Source organism: Chiloscyllium plagiosum, unplaced genomic scaffold, assembly GCF_037043375.1.
Source record: "Chiloscyllium plagiosum isolate Xiang-an unplaced genomic scaffold, Cpla_swu_hap1 HiC_scaffold_3, whole genome shotgun sequence".
Lineage (NCBI taxonomy): Eukaryota > Metazoa > Chordata > Chondrichthyes > Orectolobiformes > Hemiscylliidae > Chiloscyllium > Chiloscyllium plagiosum.
Genome location: NW_028270141.1, coordinates 59962870 through 59983207, shown reverse-complemented (window position 1 = coordinate 59983207; position 20338 = coordinate 59962870). Strand labels below are relative to the sequence as shown.

Sequence of the window (20338 nt, the reverse complement as noted above, 5' to 3'; positions counted from 1 at the left end):
ATGAATCAATGAACATAGCGCCAAACTTCTTGCACTCTCTGCCAGAAGGCAAGGCCAAATCATAATACATGCCCTCACAATTGGCTAAGAGTAAAGTTCCAACTTTCCTAACAAGGTAGGGACCCAGGTTCAATTCAAGCTTTGGATGACTGTATGGCATTCCAAATTATCCACATGTCTGTGTGGGTTTCTGTCAGGAGCTCCGGTTTCCTCCCACAATCCAAAGATGTGTGGGTTAGGTAGCTGCAAAATTGTCCTGTAATGTCAAAGTGTAGGTCTGGGTGGGCTTCTCTTCAGAGGGTCGATGCAGATCTGTTGGGCTGAATAGTTTCTATCTGCACTGTAGGGATTCTATGATTCTGAAAGCTGAAACCAGGATTTTGAACACAATAATGTTGGCAGCAATCTTGCACACACCAGATATCCAGTTGTTCTGATAATGTACACCATTGTGTACATGCTGTGCACATAACCTGGAGTTATGGATAGCGATGCTAGAGGCTGGAATTTCTTTCAAGATATGGCTGACCAGGAATCTCTCCTGCTTTTAGCGTCTGCCACTATCATCTGTTGGAAAAAGTTACAGGTTGAAACTCAACCTGTTTGGCAATACTCCTTCCTTGGCCATCAAACCTTGGAGTGGGACATGAACCTCGAGCTTCAAGCTCAGGGTAGGAGTGCTACTTACCACACCATAGGACCTCGCCAATAGCATACTTGTGTCACTAAATTCGGAGACAATGACCAGTTAGGCCTTCTCTCTTTTTCTAGTTCCTCTTTCTATCCATGGTGAAGCAAATCATCTTGTGCATCTTACAGCCCTTTGCATCATGTCCAAGAAAGCATTACTAAAACAAGGCAAAGAATTTGAGCATCTAGATTTTACTTTGCCAGTTCTTTCTGCTGCACTTCCAATTGCAAAGACCCATAAAATCGAATATTTGGAACATCCCTTTATATGTTGAGACTGAAATTAACTCATGTGAGTCCATCATTAGATCGACTCATGGTAAACTGTAAACAATAATGATAAGACAATACCCACTGACAGTTACATTACATTTAATTCCAGGTACATGTGAACTAACAAGCACCTACCGCACACCCTGACGCTCCCAAGTTGTCAGGAACATAAAGCCCAAATACACAAGTGTACCAAGTAAAATAGACTTTGTTACCCTGTAGGCTTCATCCCACATATCATTGACACGATACATATTCACTATTGCCTTCCACTCTTTTGCTTCCAAATAATGGTACTCAGCTTCTCGAAAACGGCCTTCACTTTCCAGTTCCTATATAATTGCATGAAAATCAAAACTTTAATGAGATAAATTTTATAATTAATTTCTGGATCTGTACATAGATTTTGTGTACAATTGCATGTATTTGCAAAGGCTCTGACTGTTTTTACAAAAAGAGCAGATATCTACGGTTTAGATCCTTATAACACTTTCCATTATATATGTGAAGTATATGTAGCACATGATGATGGAGATCTTCATGTTTATAAACATAGCATAGCAAAACTATAATTTTTTTTAAATACAAGTGAAAGATAGAAATATATTAGCTTCAATATAACTTGACTGAATACATCTGAGTTCAGTTCATTTTAGATGGAAATTGCAGTTGAAAAAAATTGAGTCGAAATTTTCAACCCATGTCGCATCAGGATTTAGATGCCCCAAATTGCATCTATGAATGTTGCATTAACATCATTGACATTATATATGTGTGTATGTATATATATAAAAAAATAAACACAATTATTTTTAACTAATAAATACTTTGAAACAATTCATCCTTTGACTGCACCTTTTCCATTGTAGTTTTCACAAAATGTATATGATAAACTTTAGCACCATACTGTATACCTTTGAAGAGAGCCAGCACTACCAGATTATTGAAAGATTGTTGAAAACATAATGAGCCTGTATTCATTCATTATTCCTTACCTTTGCAAGATGTAGGTGGGTGTCTGTGAGTAAGTCCCTGTGATATTTTGCTACAAGTCGAATCATGTCATCATACATTTTAAGTTTCTTATACATTGTGATTGCTAAATCAGGTTCATCTACTGTAATGTACAACCTGCAGCAAAAATGAACTATCATTACAACAATGTACAAATAAATCTGTTTGTGACACAGAACATCAGATGTCGATACAATAATCTTTGATCTATGTCTCAGTGCAGTGGATATAATGCCTTTAACATTCTCCTGTGGTTACAGACATCAAATCCCACGATGATCAACACAGAAGGGAAAAATGTTGGGTAAAATGGTCTTCTGTATACTGTGTGGAGCAAAGGTAGAACAAAATTAAGATTAAAAAAAGAGCATTTACAGTTTAATGATATAAAGTTCAGAAGAAACTTTGTGGAATAGGCTAATTTTCAGTTTTTGGCCTATTCATTTAGAAATACATACCAAAGGCACACCTCAAACACAGTGAAAGAACACCATGCACCATCTTGGTCTCCTCCAATGGTCCTCAGCATTACAGATTCCAGTTTTTAGCCAACTCAACTCATTCCATGTGACATCAAAAAATGGCTGAAGGATGTTGCAATGGATATTGCAAAAGCTTTGATCCATGTCAACATTCCTGCAACAGTACTGAAAATGTATGCTCCAGAACTTTCTGCATCCCTAGCCAAGCTGTTCCAATACAGCTACAATATTGGCATCAACCTGACTATATGAAAATTTGCCCAAGTATGTCCCATGCACAAATACAGGACAAATCCAACCCTATTAACCCATCACTCTATCCTTGATCATCAGTAAATTGATGAAGCACTTGTTTTAGCAACAACTTGCTCACTGACTTTAGTTTGTACTCCACCAGGGCCACTCGGCTCTTGATTTCATGACAGCCTGGACAAAACATGGACAAAAAAAGCTGAATTCTAGAGTTGATGTAAAAGTGACTGCTCTTGACATCAAGCAGCCTGAGCAAAACAGCAGTCAATGTGAATCAGCAGTAACCAAGTCCACTGGTTCAAATCATAACAAACACAAAGAAAGATGGTTGCTGTTATTGTTGGAGATCAATCATCTCAGCCCCAAAGCATCTCTGCAGGAGTTCCTCAGAGTAGTGTTATGAAGTTGAAAGTGTGTACGGTACCTTTAAGAGAGAAAATGTTGCTCTGAACTGAGAGCTTACAAGCACCTTGTATCTGACAAGGTGGCATTCCCAGGAAAATGAAAATATGTAACATTTGGCTGTGAAATGGATACCTGAGTTTTGATTGCTGTTTTGACTACAATTCAAACGTAACCAATCAGTTTAAATTATGCCCCAGAATACTAAAACCCAATTGAGTTTGAATTTATTATTTTACCAAAATCGAGCCAATGAGACATTTCATGCTGGGCGTATAAGAATGTTGACATTTTGAACATTGTCAGAGAGCAACTGCTATAGGGTCAGAGAGTTAACTGCCAATATAACAAACTGCCCTCCAAGAAATTAGAAAACATTTTATCATAGGTACCTTTTCATGTGAAGCATACTCGTAATACAAAAGATAGAAGACAACCCAGAGAGATCAACAGCTGGAAGAGTGAAGACACAGAAGACGACAGAGACGATGTGGTTTTGAAATTAAGTTAACGAAATTTTAATAAATGTCTTATTGGAACAGCATATCAGACAGTAAGCAGTTAAGAGAAAGGAGGGCTTAGATTCGTGAATAGTTTTTGTTTAATATCTGCATTTAGAGTTTGAAAATAAATTGATGCTATTTTCTTTAAAAAGTAGAATTTGGGAGTTCTCTGCCACTCATTTTTTAAAAGATTATAAGGCTGGGCAAGGCAAGCTTTTCTGAGCGTTTGGTTTAATTAACAGAGGAGTTCGCCTCTGTGTCATAACAGCAGTGTCCTAAGCTCAGCCAGTTTCAACTGCTTCATCAATGACCATATCTCCATCATAATGTCATAAGTGGAGAGATTGACTGATAGAACATAGAACATAGAAGAATACAGCGCAGTACAGGCCCTTGGGCCCTCGATGTTGCGCCGATCCAAGCCCACCTAAACTACACTAACCCACTATCCTCCATATACCTATCCAATGCCCTCTTAAATGCCCATAAAGAGGGAGAGTCCACCACTGTTACTGGCAGGGCATTCCATGAACTAACGACTCGCTGAGTGAAGAACCTACCCCTAACATCAGTCCTATATCTACCCCCCCTTAATTTAAAGCTATGCCCCCTTGTAATACCCGACTCAATACGCAGGAAAAGGTTCATACTGTCGACCCTATCTAACCCCCTAATCATCTTGTACACCTCAATCAAGTCACCCCTAAACCTTCTTTTCTCCAGTGAAAACAGCCCCAAGTGCCTCAGTCTTTCCTCATACGATTTTCCTTCCATACCAGGCAACATCCTGGTAAACCTCCTCTGCACCCGTTCCAATGCCTCCACATCCTTCCTATAGTATGGCGACCAAAACTGCACACAATATTCCAGATGCGGCCGTACCAGAGTCTTATACAACTGCATCATGACCTCAGGACTCCGGAACTCAATTCCTCTACCAATAAAAGCCAGTACGCCATATGCCTTCCTCACCGCACTATTTACCTGGGTGGCAACTTTCAGAGATCTGTGTACATGGACACCAAGATCCCTCTGCTCATCCACACTACCAAGTATCCGACCATTAGCCCAGTACCCCATCTTTTTGTTATTCTTCCCAAAGTGAATCACCTCGCACTTAGCTACATTGAATTCCATCTGCCACCTTTCTGCCCAGCTCTGCAGCTTCTCTATATCCTGCTGTAACCTGCCACATGCTTCCTCACTGTCAACAACTCCTCCGACTTTCGTATCATCCGCAAACTTGCTCACCCAACCTTCTAACCCCTCTTCCAGGTCATTTATAAAAATGACAAACAGCAATGGTCCCAAAACAGATCCTTGCGGAACACCGCTAGTGACGGCACTCCATGAAGAAACTTTGCCATCAACTACTACCCTCTGTCTTCTTCCATCCAGCCAATTTCTAATCCAAACCTCCAACTCACCCTCAATGCCATATCTCCGTATTTTCTGCAGTAGCCTACCATGGGGAACCTTATCAAACGCCTTACTAAAATCCATATATACCACATCTACCGCTTTCCCCTCATCAACCTCCTTCGTCACCTTTTCAAAGAATTCAATAAGGTTTGTGAGGCACGACTTGCCCTTCACAAAACCATGCTGACTATCCTTGATCACATTATTCCTATCCAGATGTGCATAAATCCTATCCCTTACAATTCTCTCTAAGACTTTGCCCACAACAGAAGTGAGACTCACCGGCCTATAGTTACTAGGGCTATCCCTACTCCCCTTTTTGAACAAGGGAACCACATTTGCTATCCTCCAGTCTTCTGGGACTACTCCTGTAGACAAAGAGGACATAAAAATCAAGGCCAATGGCTCTGCAATCTCCTCCCTTGCTTCCCAGAGAATCCTAGGATAAATGCCATCAGGCCCAGGGGACTTATCTATTTTCACCTTTTCCAGGATTTCCAACACCTCTTCTCTACATACCTCAAAGCCATCCATTCTACTTATTTGTGCCTCAGTATTCTCATCGACAACAATGCCCTGTTCCTGAGTGAATACTGAAGAAAAGTATTCATTCAGTGTCTCCCCAATCTCTTCCGCCTCCACACGCAACTTCCCCCTACTATCCTTGACTGGACCTATTCCTACCCTAGTCATTCTTTTATTCCTAACATACCTATAGAAAGCCTTAGGGTTTTCCCTAATCCTATCTACTAAGGACCTTTCATGTCCCCTCCTTGCTGCTTTTAGCTCTCTCTTCAGGTCCTTCCTGGCTACCCTATAACTCTCAATCGCCCCAATTGAACCTTCACGTCTCATCTTGAGATAGGCCGCCCTCTTCCATTTAACAAGGGATTCCAATTCCTTATTAAACCACGGCTCCCTCGCACGACCCTTTCCTTCCTGCCTGACAGGTACATAATTATCAAGGACACTCAATAGTTGCCCCTTGAACAAGTTCCACATATCATTTACACTCTTGCCTTGGAGTCTACTTTTCCAAGCCACACATCCTAAGTCATGCCTCACCGCATCATAATTTCCCTTACCCCAGCTATAACTCTTGCCCTGTAGTACACACTTATCCCTCTCCATCACGAGAGTAAAAATCACCGAATTATGGTCACTATCCCCAAAGTGCTCACCTACCTCTAATTCTAACACCTGGCCTGGTTCGTTACCCAGAACCAAATCCAGTATGGCCTCACCTCTTGTTGGCCTGTCTACATATTGTGTCAGGAAACTCTCCTGCACACATTGAACAAACACTGACCCATCTAACGAACTTGAGCTATAGCTTTCCCAATCAATATCAGGAAAGTTAAAGTCCCCCATGATTACACAAAATTCAGTAACATTTGCGACTCTTCAGATAATCAAGCAATCCAATTTCAAACACAACAAGACCTGGAAAGAATCCTGGCTTGGGCTGATGAATGACAAGTAACTCTTGCACCACCCAAATATTAGGCAGTTGATCATCCCCAACAAGACAGAAACTGTCAGCCCTCGACACTCAACGACAATAACAGCACTGAATCTCCTGTTATCAACATCCTCATGGTAACCAGTGACCAGAAACTGAACTAGACTAGTCATATAAATAATGTGGCTGCAAAAACAGATCAGAGGCTAGGAAACCTGTAGCGAGTAAATCACCTCCTAACTCCCCAAGGACTGTCCACAATCTGTAAGGCGCATGTCAGGAGTATGATGGAAAACCCCCACTTTTCTGGATGAGTACAGCTTCAGCAACACTCAAGACTCTTAACACCATTCAAGACAACCACGTCCACAAACATTCAAACTCTCCACTACTGAAACTGAGAAGCAGCAGTCTGCACCACTGCAGAAATTTACAAAGGCAGCTTCGGCAGTACTTTCCAAATCCCCAACTCCTACTATCAAGAAGGACAAAGACAGAAGATACTTGGGAACACCATGACCTCCAAGATCCTCACCATCCTGACAGGAAACATATTGCTCTGGCCTCAGTGTCATTGAGTCAAAATCTTAGAACGCTTTCCGAATGATAAAGTAGGTCCACTTACACCAGTGGTTAATGAAGGCAGGCTGCCACCTTCCCAGCAACAACTAGGGATAGGTAATAAATGCTAGCTCAACCAGCGACAGCCACATTTCATGAGGTGTGCTGGGAATGCATTCTATGCATTATTATGCAATGCAACAATGTGCTCTTACAATTTATTAGATTCCCTAGGAGACCAATTGATAATAAACTGGAGTTTTCATCGGTTTAGAAAACAAAGTATTTAAAGGAGACTTTGCAAATCAAAGGTGGTAATTAAAATTACCTGCCCAAGAGTAACAGACTTGTGTAAAAGCCACTGTTCACACAGGCAGTGTAGTTCTAATTAGTTAATTATTTTCCTGAAACAGCTCTCCTTTTTATGAATATTCTACACATTTTTTTAAAATGTAAAATCAGATACCCGAGTTAAAGTTCATATCAATTTTAGTTGTGAGTTTAACAGATCAGTATCTATTCTTTGAATTTGGCGCAAAACACTTTCAGAGGTTTATAAGGATTTTGTTGTAAATATGTAGGTTTAGCAAAGGTGCCACCTTTCCCTTCTGGATCCTTTCCATGCCTAAAAGCCAACTTCCATTGCAGAGGAACCTAACTTTTTTAAAATTTTATTTAAATAAATCAAATAGACAAGATACACAAGGAACAAATTACAATAACAAGAACCCAGTTCAACTTTTCAGTTATCGTTATTTGTTCGGACAGGTGAACCTGGGCACGACCAGTGCACCATAAGAGCCCTAAAAAATCTGGTTCCTTTATTTTTCTTGAATCCAGAGATGCTTTGAGGATCCATTGAACAGTTTTTCCACCACCCAAGTTACTTTTTTATAAAGTGTTGCACAAGGAATTCCTGCAGTTATAACACATTATTTCAGCAAGCAAAAACTGCAAAGGAATGGGATTTCTGCCCTTTAGTTCTGTCTTCGAGAGCTGCTGGTCAATCTGACTGTATTGCACCTCTAGCAGATCCAGGAGCAACAGAATTCAGTATGTCACGGTTAGAGCTTGGAATTTAAGAAGGCCCGCACAACTTATATCCTAAAGCAGATAAATCCCATGCTTTAAGGGTGGGGAGGGATCAGGCAGCTTCAAAAGGGCAGGCTGACTGGATTATGAAGACCAGATGAGGAGAATTAAAGCGGGGAGGATCCCCCAACATGCACAGGACACCCCTCATACGACATTCCTCTTCCCTCCCCTTTTCTTTTTACAAACTGTGTTTAAAAATTATCAGCTCACTCCTACCTGCCAGCTCTTGCCAATTGTATTATGGGGTGGGGTGGAATGTGTTCTGAGGTATATAGAATTGCGCTTACACTTGTTTGGAAGAAAAGCATTAATATAGACCATTTTTGCCAAAAAACTTGAAACTAATTACCATTTCTATGTAATGTTGAATATTATATTGTTAATAATATGTCACCTTTCAGCATCTTTGTATTTTCCTTTCTTTTCTAGTTCTTGTGCTTGATTAATATACAGAACAGCCACATCTTCATGTTTCATACACCTTACAGCCAACTACAACAATTCCAAAAGAAAGATTTTGCTTTAGAATTATGAACATGTCTTTATGAATTAAAAATTAGCATGGCATTGAGTGCTGCTCTACACAGTATACTGCTATTTAACGGACTTCCTCCAATTGGTGAGTTCTTTAAAAACACTAAAATAGTACCTGCTAATAATAATATTTAGATGCAGAGATCCATTTAGTTCAGTATTTAAATATATATCCATGTTTATAATGGTGATGAAACTCACAAACTAAAAGTAAATACACCATTGAAAATGTGCTTGCTAAAACTGTACAGGACAGTGGCGAAATTTGCACCTGGAGTACTCTGTACAGTTTCTTTGCCTTGCTGAAGGAATTTGAAGGAGCACTGAAAGAAGTTCACTCAGCTGATTCTTGGAATGAAAGGGCTGTCTTTTGAGGAAAGATTAAACAAGTTATATGCATTGGAGTTTTGATGAATGAGAGGTGACCTTATTGAAACACATAGGTTTTTGAGGGCCAGCCAGCGTGTTTTCTCTTGGAACAGTATCTACAACTAGGGACCGCAGTTTAAAAATAAGAAATCTTCATTTCAGATAAAGTTCTTGGAGGATTTTCTTTTCTTGGGAAGTTGTAAAGCTCTAGAATTCTCTTCAACAGAAAGCAATGAAGATTCAGTCACTGAACATATACAAGGCTGAGTTGGACAGCTATCTCATTGACAAATGTTGAAAAGTGTAGAGCTGGAAAAGCACAGAAGGTCAGGCAGCAACCAAGGAGCAGGAAAGTCGATGTTTCGGGCATAAGCCCCCAAAGGCTTATCGACTCTGATCTTCAGTATCTGCAGTCCTCACTTCCTCTTTATTTCATTGACAAGGCAGTCAAGAGTTATGGTATGCAAACAGGTAATGTAGAATTGCAAAAACAGCTCAATGGATTGAATGACTAACTCCTGCTCTTATTTTTCATGATCTTACTCAACAATAAGATGAAATTAAAAATGTGTTGCTGGAAAAGCGCAGCAGGTCAGGCAGCATCCAAGGAGCCGGAGAATCGACGTTTCGGGCATAAGCCCTTCTTCAGGAATGAAGAAGGGCTGAAGAAGGGCTTATGCCTGAAACGTCGATTCTCCTGCTCCTTGGATGCTGTCTGACCTGCTGCGCTTTTCCAGCAACACATTTTTAAGCTCTGATCTCCAGCATCTGCAGTCCTCACTTTCTCCCAATAAGATGAAATTTCCAAACATACCATCAGCCAGAAAGTTTTTGTTTCTAATTTTTACATTTCAATGTTGCTAGCTTAGCACTGAAGTCAGATATTGTAGGAGTTGGGGAATGCAGGACTCAACATTATATGTCAATGTAACAACCAGGACAGAGAGTAAGCTATTTTAAAACAAGATTTTGGAGATAGGGATATAGGCGAATGACAGTGACACATCCCAGGACAAATTGATGGAATATGTTCCTTCAAACCTCTGAATCCATCAAATGTTGCAGATATTTTCTCAGCAACTTGTTGATACACACCCTGGAGCAGGTGGGGCTTGAACCCAGGCCTCTTGGCCCAGAGGTAGGGATACTACCACCATGTCATAAGAACACTCATCAAATGCTTCATTAATTAGCATTTCAATGACAGGTATACGTGTTACATTAGATACATTTAGGAAGTCAATCTTGACACATTTACTGTGCTACATGCTGCCGCACAGTTTGTCAGTTCGAGGAAATAAAGGGTGCAGACAGCCACATGTTTTCCCTTACACCCCACGAATGAAACAATAACTTTCTCCCAGGTCAGGTGAGACTTCAATTGTCAATCAAATTCAATAGATTTGTGCATTGTGTACTAACTGTGCAAAAATACTTCACAAAAATTTACATCCTTAATCAGAATTCAACACTCAACCTTGTGGGCTTGCTCCCAATATCCCACTTGCTTGTACATATCAATGGCATCCTTGATTCGATCAGCTTTGATGTACATCCTTTCGGCAGTCTGAAGATGGAAAGAAGATAAGTTACTCAACCATATAAAATATAAAACTCTTCAATAATTAAGTCTAAAGTACAGAAGAACCTAAACTATCCGAAGGACAGGGGCAGGGAGCATTTCATCTGGTTAACCGAAATCCAGAAACCAAATGCCAGATTACATAGCTTAGCCAAACATCGGGACCTTGCGATCTTGCTGGATAATCCGATATTCGGATAATCAAATGCCGGATAATCAAGGTTTCTCTGTATACCAGAATATACTTACAAATAAAATAAACATTAATCATATTTACTTGACTTTAATGTGATATGTTGTCATTGTGTTCAGAGAAAAGTTTTACATGCATCCATTCGATACCCTTCCAAATTGTAAAACGTCACTGTGTTTAAGTTTGATGTATTTATAGGTAGGTACACAGCATATATTGTGTCAAGAAAAATGTATAAATATTCAATTCTTTGGTTTAATTAATGAAACATAGTCACAAAATTTTCCAACTTTCTATTAGCAGGTCTCAAGGGATATTGCTAACTGTGAGCTAGAGGTTATGCAATTTTATAACAGGAATGATGTTCTTAACACACAATGTGGCAGACATTATTTAAACAGTAGCTGATAAGCATTCTGTCTCCAAACTATTACTGTCACTTACTGTTACTTTACTGCATTGCTAAGTAGGTAAATAACCAAATGACTAAAAATAGTTGCATAAATTTTGTAGAATAGGTGTAGTGTCCTGTAACAACGATATAGCTGAGATTGTGGACCATACTACAAATGTGACTGTCTAGGACTTGAGTGCGTGGCTATACTTGACCAGTTTTGAATGAGAGTTGGAGAGCTTGAATCTAAGCTGAAGACATTGCAGGTATCAGGGAAGAGGAGCAATACTTAAACACTTTGTCTTTGGAAACAGTAGGTAGTTCCCTGCAGTTGTATTGAACGTCAGAATTGGTCAATGGTCAGGGATGGCAGGGTTTATCTTTGAGTCAGATAGGCATGGAGATCCAATATGTAGCATTGGAGGAGCCTGAGCCCCGATGTTTGACCAACAATTCCAAGGCAGATGTATGGATGAAAAGGAGGACTATCAGGCAGATGAGCAAACGGATCATGGCACCATGATACAGGATGCTTTTTATCTGGGAGGAATAAAAAGGAATGTGTGAAGGATTGTGTAGCCAGGTTGCAAAGATAGGTGTGGTACATGTCCAGGACTGATATCTAGTGATTTATCATGCCACAATGTCCAGTTTCATTAGACAGAAAAGCCATGACTAACAGAATTATGACAGGGATCGTGCTGCTGTCATGAAATGGGAAAATATATAAAATATTTTGTCAATCATTTTACCATATGTGCCAGGGCAATCCAGACAAATATGCTAATAAAGGAGAGTTGATGCATACTAAGCCAGTAGCCGGGCCATAGATTGACCATCAAGTAGACTATGTTAGTCTGCTACCATCCTCTAAGGTGGAAATATGTGCATCCTGGTCTTCAATGACATTTTTAGCAAATGGTTAGAGATGTTTCACATTACAATGAACACTGCTAAAGTTGCAGCAGACATTTTAATTAAACACGTTTTCACTAGAAGGAGTTTTTCCAAGTTTTGGACCAGGGAACCCATTTCACTCCCAGGTAATGCAGGCCATGATGAATGTATTTGGTATCAGCCAAGGTTTTCACATTTCCTACCATCCTCAACCCAGCAGGATTATGGAGAAAATGAATCATATCCTCAAACAGATGTTGCAAAGGGTTGTCCAGCAAAATAACTAGACATTTATTCTCATGCTCAAAAGGAACTCACCCACCAATTAATCTGGTGAAGTCGATTTCATTCATTTCCTAATCTCCCCTCCCCATCTTATCACAGATCCAATCTCCCCCTGACTTCGCATTGCACTCTTGAATTGTCCTACTCGTCCATCTTCCTTCCCACCTATCTGCTCCACCCTTCCCTTCGACCCATCACTGTCAGCTCCTATCTACATCTACCTATCACCTTCCAAGCCACCTTCCCCAACTTCCATCCTCCTGTTTATCTCTCAGTCCCCTTTCCCCGACTCTCCACTTTCCTGATGAAGGGCTTATACCCAAAACATTGACTCTCCTTCTGCTTTTCTAGGTCGACAATTTTTGACTGATCTCCAACATCTGCAATTCTCACTTTCTCCTACCAAGTTCAATAGCCATCTCCAAACTCCAACTGAAAGCAAAACTAAAACGCTGGATCTGTGTGAGCCTGACTCCAACCACTCATTCTTTTCTCATCTAATTTAAAAAACACAGGGAACGCAAAACTGTTTAGTCACTGTTTCTGAAGCAGACTTTCCAACATCCTAACATTGATAGTCACAGGTAACTAGAGGTTGACCACAAGTCCATGCGAAGAGGTTGGCTAACGTGGTGCCACTGTTTAAGAAAGGTGGTAAGGACAAGCCAGGGAATTATAGACCAGTGATCCTGACATCGGTGGTGGGCAAGTTGTTGGAGGGAATCCTGAGGGACAGGACTTACATGTATTTGGAAAGGCAAGGACTGATTAGGGATTGTCAACATGGCTTTGTGCGTGGGAAATCACAAACTTGATTGAGTTTTTTGAAGGAGTAACAAAGAGGATTGATGAGGGCAGAGCGGTAGATGTGATCTACATGGACTTCAGTAAGGCATTCAACAAGGTTCCCCATGGGAGACTGGTTAGCAAGGTTAGATCTCATGGAATACAGGAAGAACTAGCCATTTGGATAAAGAACTGGCTCAAAGGTAGAAGACAGAGGGTGGGGGGTGGAGGATTGTTTTTCAGACTGTTCTTTTTTTCAGAAGGTGGTAGATAGTTTCCAAATCAATGTGTTTGTTGATAGAGTTCCGTTTGGATTGCCATGTTTTTAGGAATTCTCATGCCTGTCTCTATTTGGCTTGTCTTCGCATGGACTTGTGGTCCCGGTCAAAGTGGTGTCCTTCCTCATCTGTGCGTAAGAGTACTCACAATAGTGAGTCATGTCTTTTTGTGGCTAGTTGATGTTCATGTACACTAGTGGCTAGTTTTCTGCCTGTTTGTCCAAAGTAGACAATATAAATAGAAAGCAGGAATTTTCAGCATTGCTTTGCCTGAGACCCACTGAAGATGTTACCTAGTAGGATATCGAAACATGTGGAAATGAACCTTCCAGCATAGCGAGCAAACCTACATCCAAACTTCAACCTGAGCTACAAATCTTCTCAAAACTTGATAACAGCAGCACTTCACCAGGTGACATCACCTTCTATGGTGACGAAATGTCTGAAAACGAACCTTCCAGCTCAGCAAGCAAACTTACATCCAGATAATATTCAGAATTAAAATATTGATTTGTTTTCTCATTGATATACACATATTCAATTTCCTTATTTTCAATAAAATTAGAGTTTTCTTTGCCTCTGAAGTATCTGCCTCTTGTGTTTTCCACCACACCACATTCCACTACATAAGCCCAGTGTTAGGAGCTGGGGACTGGTGAGCAATAAACCAGGCAGCACTTCTTACAAGGTTACACCACTTTTCACACTCATTTTACAGTTTATAGGGCAAGGAGCTAGTCTTTGGACATTTCAGTTTTAATTCTCAGACAGGAGTCAACTTCCGCTTTATAACAATACTATTCTCATCAGCCATGACCAAATGTTCTAAAAGTTGTGTTGCCTAAGGGTTAATGATATCTCCTTGCAGCTGTATATTAATTTGGATTTGGGGGAGAAAGTTTCCACTTCTCATGGTACACGCAAGAACCAATTCCAAAACTCAAACTAGGAATGGTGCTCCACTGAGGGTTTGTGCTGTTGGAATTAATATTAGAATGCAGAACCTTAAATGCAATGGTCTCTTGATGGCTCAAGATCAAACTAATTGAATCAACTTCCATCACATTTCCAAGCAGTGCACCCTAACTTTGTGAACAAGGTTTTCTCACATCGCCCTTGCTTTGTTTGCACACCACTTTAAATCTTTGCTCTCATGTTCTTTTGTCTTTTACTAGCTTACTCCCTATCTACTATGTTCAGTCAGCACATGATTTTGGAACCCTCTGTCAAAACTACTCTCAGCCTTTGTTTTTTTTCCCAACTTTGTCAATCAATCATCATAAGTTTCTCATTCTTAGAACCCTTACTGTAAATTGCTCTGCATTCTTTCCGTAAATACTCAGCCTTGGTCAGAAACTGGTTCTGGTAAGAAACACTCTGGAAAAACCTTGAAAGAAGCCCATTTATCAAGCTGGTTCAACATTTATAAAAAAGAAGTGGTGATCCCACAATAATCAAGACTTTTCAAATAAACCCATATGTGTATGCTGAAATCATAAATGCAGCCAACAAACTAACATCAGGGATTTATCAGAATTCCTTTGGATAGATAGCAGGGAGAAACCCCCTTTTGATTACAAAGAGAATTGAATAATGTTGGTAGTAAGATGCACTGTGAAAGCTCAAGGATAGGTAATAAGAATGTTTGGTCAACATCATGAGATCATGGAAAGACCTCTGGTTGTCCATGGAGTTGTTCGTCATTGATCATGCATTCACAGGATTGGATGTGTAAGTTAGACTGGATGTGATTAATACTGGTCAAGATTGGAGTGGTGCTGGTCAGGCAGCATCCAAGGAGCAGGAAAATAGATGTTTCGGGCAAAAGCCCTTCATCAGGAATGAGATTGGGAGCCTCGGGGGTGGAGAGATAAATGGGACGGGGGTGGGGCTGGGGGGGAAGGTAGCTGAAGCTGCAATAGGTGAATGGGGGGGGGGGGGTGAAGGTGATAGGTCGGAGAGGTAGGTGGAGCAGATAGGTGGGAAGGAAGATTGACAGATGGGACAGGTCATGAGGACATTGCTGAGCTGGAAGGTTGAAACTGGGGTAAGGTGAGGGGAGGGGAAATGAAGAAACTGGCAAAGTCTATATTGATGCCATGGGGGTTGAAAAATCCTGAGGTGGAAGATGAGGCACTCTTCCTCCAGGTATCAGATGGTAAGGGAGTGGTGACAGAGGAGGCCGAGGACCTGCATGCCCTCAGCAAAGTGTGAGGGGGAGTTGAAATGTTCAGCCACTGAGCGGTGGGGTTAATTGGTGTGGGTGTCCCAGAGATGTTCTCTGAAGCGCTCTGCAAGGAGGCATCCAGACTCCCCAATGTAGAGGAGACCACATCGGGAGCAACTGATACAATAAATGATGTGTGGAAGTGCAGGTGAAACTGATGCATGTGGAAGGCTCCTTTTGGGGCTTTGGATGGAGGTGAGGGGGGAGGTGTGGGCGCAGGCTTTGCAGTTCCTGTGGTGGCAGGGGAAGGTGCCAGGAGGGGAGGGTGGGTTGTTAGGAAATGTGGACCTGATCAGGTAGTCCCGAAGGGAATGGTCTTTACAGAAAGCGGATAGGGGTGGGGTGGGAAATATATCTTACCACCAGAGATATATTTACACCCCCACCAGCTCTAGCCATCAGAGTTCAATTCCAGTCGGGGGGAGGGTTTGCATGGATTTCTGCCAGGTGCTCCACAATTTCCTACCACAATCCAAACATGTACAGGTTAGGTGGATTGGCAATGCTAGATAATGCTAGATTTCCCTGTCCAGGGATGTGCATGTTGGGTGTCTTAGCCATGCGTAAATATGGGGATAGAGTTCGGGGGGGCTGGGACTGAGTCGGTTGCTCTTCAGAAGGTTGGTACAGACTCTTTCCACACCGCATGGGATTCTGTGAATTCTATGATAAGAAGGCCTGTGAGTGATTCATAATTCAATGAAACTGAGAGCGAGAATGAAGGAAGCTCACAAGCTTGGTGCAGTAGAGAAACAGTGGAACTCTGAGAAACCTCGGGCAGTATCAACTTAGCTGACTAGCTGTCAGCAAAAGGACTGGAATTATAAGTGAGTGCTGGAATGCAGCCTGAAGAATCCAGGGAAGCACAATTCTGCCTCAGGCGACTGACTGTGTGGAGTTTGCACGTTCTCCCCGTGTCTGCGTGGGTTTCCTCCGGGTGCTCCGGTTTCCTCCCACAATCCAAAAAATGTGCAGGTTAGGCAAATTGGCCATGCTAAATTGCCCGTAGTGTTAGATGAAGGGGTAAATATAGGGGAATGGGTCTGGGTGGGTTACGCTTCGGTGGGTCGGTGTGGACTTGTTGGGCCGAAGGGCCTGTTTCCACACTGTAAGTAATCTAATCTAATCTAATTCTAGTAAAGGAGATTGACCTACCAAGCTGTGAATAATCATAGAGGTAGTCTGTGAAATAATAGCTTTTAAGGAAGTTCTGAAGTTAGATCTTTTAAATAACAGAATTCCCTTGTAAAGGAGACTGTTTTGATTTGGTGACCTGGAGGATTATCTGGAGGATTACTGAGAAATCTGCCATATTTTACATAGAAATCTTACATATTTCTGCAAATGCAACATGTTCTATGGATGTTTGACCACAACTTGTCTGTTAACCCATAGTTACGTCATATTAGTTCTGAATATTATAGTGTAAATGTTACACATATTGTAGATTATTTTACTTTTCTACCTTTGTGTATTCAAGTTTAGTTCATTTGTTCCAAACCATGAAATCTTCCAGCATTTTTCTCTTAGCTAAGTACCTGAAATTTCAAACATTGTCTATTTTGTCTAAAACAAATTTACTGGACCCTAACCAGATTGCCAAACATTTGATGGTCTCATCAGGGATCAAAGCGTCGTTCATAATGTACAGGTCAATAACCCTGAATGACAGCAGCTTGCATCTACGAGATACCCACTAATCCTTGGTTAAAATTAAACTGTGGATCAAATTTTAGAAACACAAACAGAAATGTTATGGAAACTCAGCATCTGTAGAGAGACAGGGAGACAGAGAGAGAAGCAGATGTTTCAAAGTTAACTTTCTAACCTCATATTCTTGAACTGAGGCATAGTGCTGAGCTATTTTGTGATAGTATTTGTAAGATGTTGTGTCATCTTGAAGTTCAAGAATATGAACTGCTTTTTTCCACTGCCGAGCTCCAACACTTGCTTCAATCGCCTTCATAGAGCAGCTGAAAGCCAAATTTAAAAGTTTGCTTAAATATAACTTATATGTTAAGTTAGCATGGAATTTAAGAATTGTTAAAAGTTATTTAACAGCTATCACAAACAACAACTTCCACCCTTTCAAATATATAGACAATTAAGTCAATATATAGACAAATATATAGACAATATAGACAAATAGGAAGGACGTGGAGGCACTGGAACGGGTGCAGAGGAGGTTTACCAGGATGTTGCCTGGTATGGAAGGAAGATCGTATGAGGAAAGACTGAGACACTTGGGGCTGTTTTCATTAGAGAAAAGAAGGTTTAGGGGTGACTTGATTGAGGTGTACAAGATGATTAGGGGGTTAGATAGGGTTGACAGTGTGAACCTTTTCCAGCGTATGGAGTCGGGTATTACAAGAGGGCATAGCTTTAAATTAAGGGGGGGGTAGATATAGGACTGAAGTTAGGGGTAGGTTCTTCACTCAGCGAGTCGTAAGTTCATGGAATGCCCTGCCAGTAGCAGTGGTGGACTCTCCCTCTTTATGGGCATTTAAGCGGGCATTGGATAGGTATATGGAGGATAGTGGGTTAGTATAGGTTAGGTGGGCTTGGATCGGCGCAACATCGAGGGCCAAAGGGCCTGTACTGCGCTGTATTCTTCTATGTTCTATGTTCTATGTTTTACAGAGGGGGTAATTTAAATTCACGAAATTGGTTAGGAAGTTAACATACTAAATCTGATCACCTCAAACTTGCTCTGATCTGGTTTCAATGGAGGCAGGATAGGATCAGACAGCATCAGTATTTACTGTGGAAAGGGTTATGGAAGATATAGACTGTAGTGAAACAGATGGTGACATCTTGCAAAATGTCCAGATGGCAGAGGAGGAAGTGCTGGATGCCTTGGAACGGTTAAAGGTGGATAAATCCCCAGGACCTGATCAGGTGTACCCGAGAACTCTGTGGGAAGCTAGAGAAGGGATTGCTGAGATATTTGTATCATCGATAGTCACAGGTGAGGTGCCGGAAGACTGGAGGTTGGCAAACGTGGTGCCATTGTTTAAGAAGGGTGATAAAGACAAGCCAGGGAACTATAGACCGGTGAGTCTGACCTCGGTGGTGGCAAGTTGTTGGAGGGAATCCTGAGAGACAGGATGTACATGTATTTGGAAAAGCAAGGACTGATTTGGGATAGTCAAAATGGCTTTGTGCGTGGGAAATCATGTCTCACAAACTTGATTGAGTTTTTTGATGAAGTAACAAAGAAGATTGATGAGGGCAGAGCAGTACATGTGATCTATATGGACTTCAGTAAGGCATTCGACAAGGTTCCCCATGGGAGACTGATTAGCAAGTTAGATCTCATGGAATACAGGGAGAACTAGCCACTTGGATACAGAACTGGCTCAAAGGTAGAAGACAGAGGATGGTGGTGGAGGGTTGTTTTTCAGACTGGAGGCCTGTGACCAGTGGAGTGCCACAAGGATCGGTGCTGGGGCCTCTACTTTTGGTCATTTACATAAATTATTTGGATGCGAGCATAAGAGGTACAGTTAGTAAGTTTGCAGATGACACCAAACTTGGAGGTGTAGTGGACAGCCAAGAGGGTTACCTCAGATTACAACAGGATCTGGACCAGATGGGCCAATGGGCTGAGAAGTGGCAGATGGAGTTTAATTCAGATAAATGCAAGGTGCTGCATTTTGGGAAAGCAAATCTTATCAGAACTTATACACTTAATGGTAAGGTCCTAGGGAGTATTGCTGAACAAAGAAACCTTGGAGTGCAGGTTCATAGTTCCTTGAAAGTGGAGTCGCAGGTAGATAGGATAGTGAAGAAGGTGTTTGGTATGCTTTCCTTTATTGGTCAGAGTATTGAGTACAGGAGTTGGGAGGTCATGTTGCGGCTGTACAGGACATTGGTTAAGCCACTGTTGGAATATTGCGTGCAATTCTGGTCTCCTTCCTATCGGAAAGATGTTGTGAAACTTGAAAGGGTTCAGAAAAGATTTACAAGGATGTTGCCAGGGTTGGAGGATCTGAGCTACAGGGAGAGGCTGAACAGGCTGGGGCTGTTTTCCCTGGAGCGTCGGAGGCAGAGGGGTGACCTTACAGATGGAGCTTGGAGCGATATGGGCCAGGTGCTGGCAGGTGGGACTAGATTGGGTTGAGATATCTAGTCGGCATGGATGAGTTGGACCGAAGGGTCTGTTTCCATGCTGTACATCTCTATGACTCTATGCCAGCAAGGTGGCGTGGAACTCATTTTTACAGCTTAATGAAAGCTTGGGAAACCTGAAAGTTAAAATAAGGGCAATTGCATTGTAAAGACGGTTGTTTTTCCAGAATTAACCAAGGATCAGGACGAGCATATCCCCCACATTCCAAGTGAAATAGTTTCCATCCCTTCAGAGCTGCCCAGCTTCACTGATTCCACCCTTCTACAAATAGACCACTGCCTGTTATCACAAACCACTACCACCTCCCCAATCCCTATCATTTCGTTTTGACACCCCACTCCTTTCCTACCCCCAGTCCCCTCCAAAACCATGCTCTCATGATTGTTATTTCAAGATGTAGAGGTGCCGGTGTTGGACTGGGGTAGACAAAGTCAGAAGTCACATGACACCAGGTTTTAGTCCAACAGGTTCATTTGAAATCACAAGCTTTCACAAATTCATAAAA

The 20338-nt window shown here is 41.4% G+C and overlaps 1 protein-coding gene across 2 annotated transcripts in view; it reads right to left on the bottom strand.

Moving 5' to 3' along the window:
- The window catches only part of ift172 (intraflagellar transport 172), a 291193-nt gene that overhangs the window by 125527 nt on the left and 145328 nt on the right, over window positions 1-20338 (bottom strand). For both annotated transcript variants that reach the window (XM_043682226.2, XM_043682236.2), the window contains 5 exons: window positions 17530-17674; window positions 10537-10626; window positions 8551-8648; window positions 1959-2094; window positions 1179-1295 (listed from right to left, as the gene is read on the bottom strand). In XM_043682226.2, coding sequence (XP_043538161.1) covers window positions 1179-1295; window positions 1959-2094; window positions 8551-8648; window positions 10537-10626; window positions 17530-17674 — 586 coding nt within the window. The remainder of the gene's footprint in view (window positions 1-1178; window positions 1296-1958; window positions 2095-8550; window positions 8649-10536; window positions 10627-17529; window positions 17675-20338) is intronic.